General features: G+C 60.9%; 1 protein-coding gene across 1 annotated transcript in view; it reads right to left on the reverse strand.

Moving 5' to 3' along the window:
* Nucleotides 1-235: 235 nt before the first annotated feature.
* Nucleotides 236-1,196, reverse strand: part of LOC124027343 (TBC1 domain family member 1-like) — a 41,114-nt gene continuing 40,153 nt past the window's right edge. The window contains exon 6 of the mRNA XM_046339791.1: nucleotides 236-443. Within this exon, the coding sequence (XP_046195747.1) occupies nucleotides 273-443 (171 nt within the window). The 3' untranslated portion in view covers nucleotides 236-272. The remainder of the gene's footprint in view (nucleotides 444-1,196) is intronic.

Consider the following 1,196-nt stretch of genomic DNA (forward strand, 5'->3'; position numbering starts at 1 on the left):
GTAGTATCATCATGTCAGGTCTGTACTGCTTGGTGTGGTACCTGTAGTATCATCATGTCAGGTCTGTACTGCTTGGTGTGGTACCTGTAGTATCATCATGTCAGGTCTGTACTGCTTGGTGTGGTACCTGTAGTATCATCATGTCAGGTCTGTACTGCTTGGTGTGGTACCTGTAGTATCATCATGTCAGGTCTGTACTGCTTGGTGTGGTACCTGTAGTATCATCATGTCAGGTCTGTACTGCTTGGTGTGGTACCTGTAGTATCATCATGTCAGGTCTGTACTGCTTGGTGTGGTACCTGTAGTATCATCATGTCAGGTCTGTACTGCTTGCGAAGCCCCATATGATACATGAGGAACTGGAGCATGTTGAAGGCCTCCTCCTCTCCCATGTGCAACAACAATACTCCTGCTACGAAGCTGAGACCCTGACAGTATCCCACCTAGAGAGAAGAGGAGGTGGTGGGGAGAGAGGAGGAGGTGGGGAGAGAGGAGGAGGTGGGGAGAGAGGAGGAGGTGGGGAGAGAGGAGGTGGTGGGGAGAGAGGAGGAGGTGGGGAGAGGGAGGAGGTGGGGGAGAGGAGGAGGAGGTGGGGGGAGAGATGGGGAGGTGGTGGGGGGAGGGAGGAGAGACGGGGGAGGGAAGGAGAGATGGGGAGGAGGTGGGGGGGAGAGGAGAGTGGGGGAGGAGGGAGGTGGGGGAGAGGAGGAGGAGGTGGGGGGAGGTCTGATGGGGAGAGGAGGAGGTGGGGGAGAGAGGAGGAGGTGGTGGGGGGAGAGGAGGAGGTGGGGGGAGAGGAGGAGGTGGGGGAGAGGGAAGGAGAGGATGGGGAGAGGGAGGTGGTGGGGAGAGAGGAGGAGGTGGGAGGGGGAGAGGAGGAGGTGGGCAGATGGGGAGGAGGAGGAGAGGGATCCTGGTGGGGAAGGGGGAGGGAGTGGGGAGAGGAGGAGAGATGGGGAGGGGGAGAGATGGGGGAGAAGGAGGTGGGGAGAGGGAAGGAGGAGGTGGGGGGGGAGAGGAGAGGGAGGTGGTGGGGAGAGGGGAGGAGAGTGGGGAGAGGGAGGAGGTGGGGTGGGGAGAGATGGGGGAGGAGGAGGTGGGGGGGGAGAGGAGGAGGTGGGGGGAGGGAGAGAGATGGGGAGAGGGAGGAGGTGGGGGGGGAGAGGAGGTGGTGGGGAGATGGGAGGAGGTGGGAG

Source organism: Oncorhynchus gorbuscha, unplaced genomic scaffold (genome assembly GCF_021184085.1).
Source record: "Oncorhynchus gorbuscha isolate QuinsamMale2020 ecotype Even-year unplaced genomic scaffold, OgorEven_v1.0 Un_scaffold_3114, whole genome shotgun sequence".
NCBI lineage: Eukaryota > Metazoa > Chordata > Actinopteri > Salmoniformes > Salmonidae > Oncorhynchus > Oncorhynchus gorbuscha.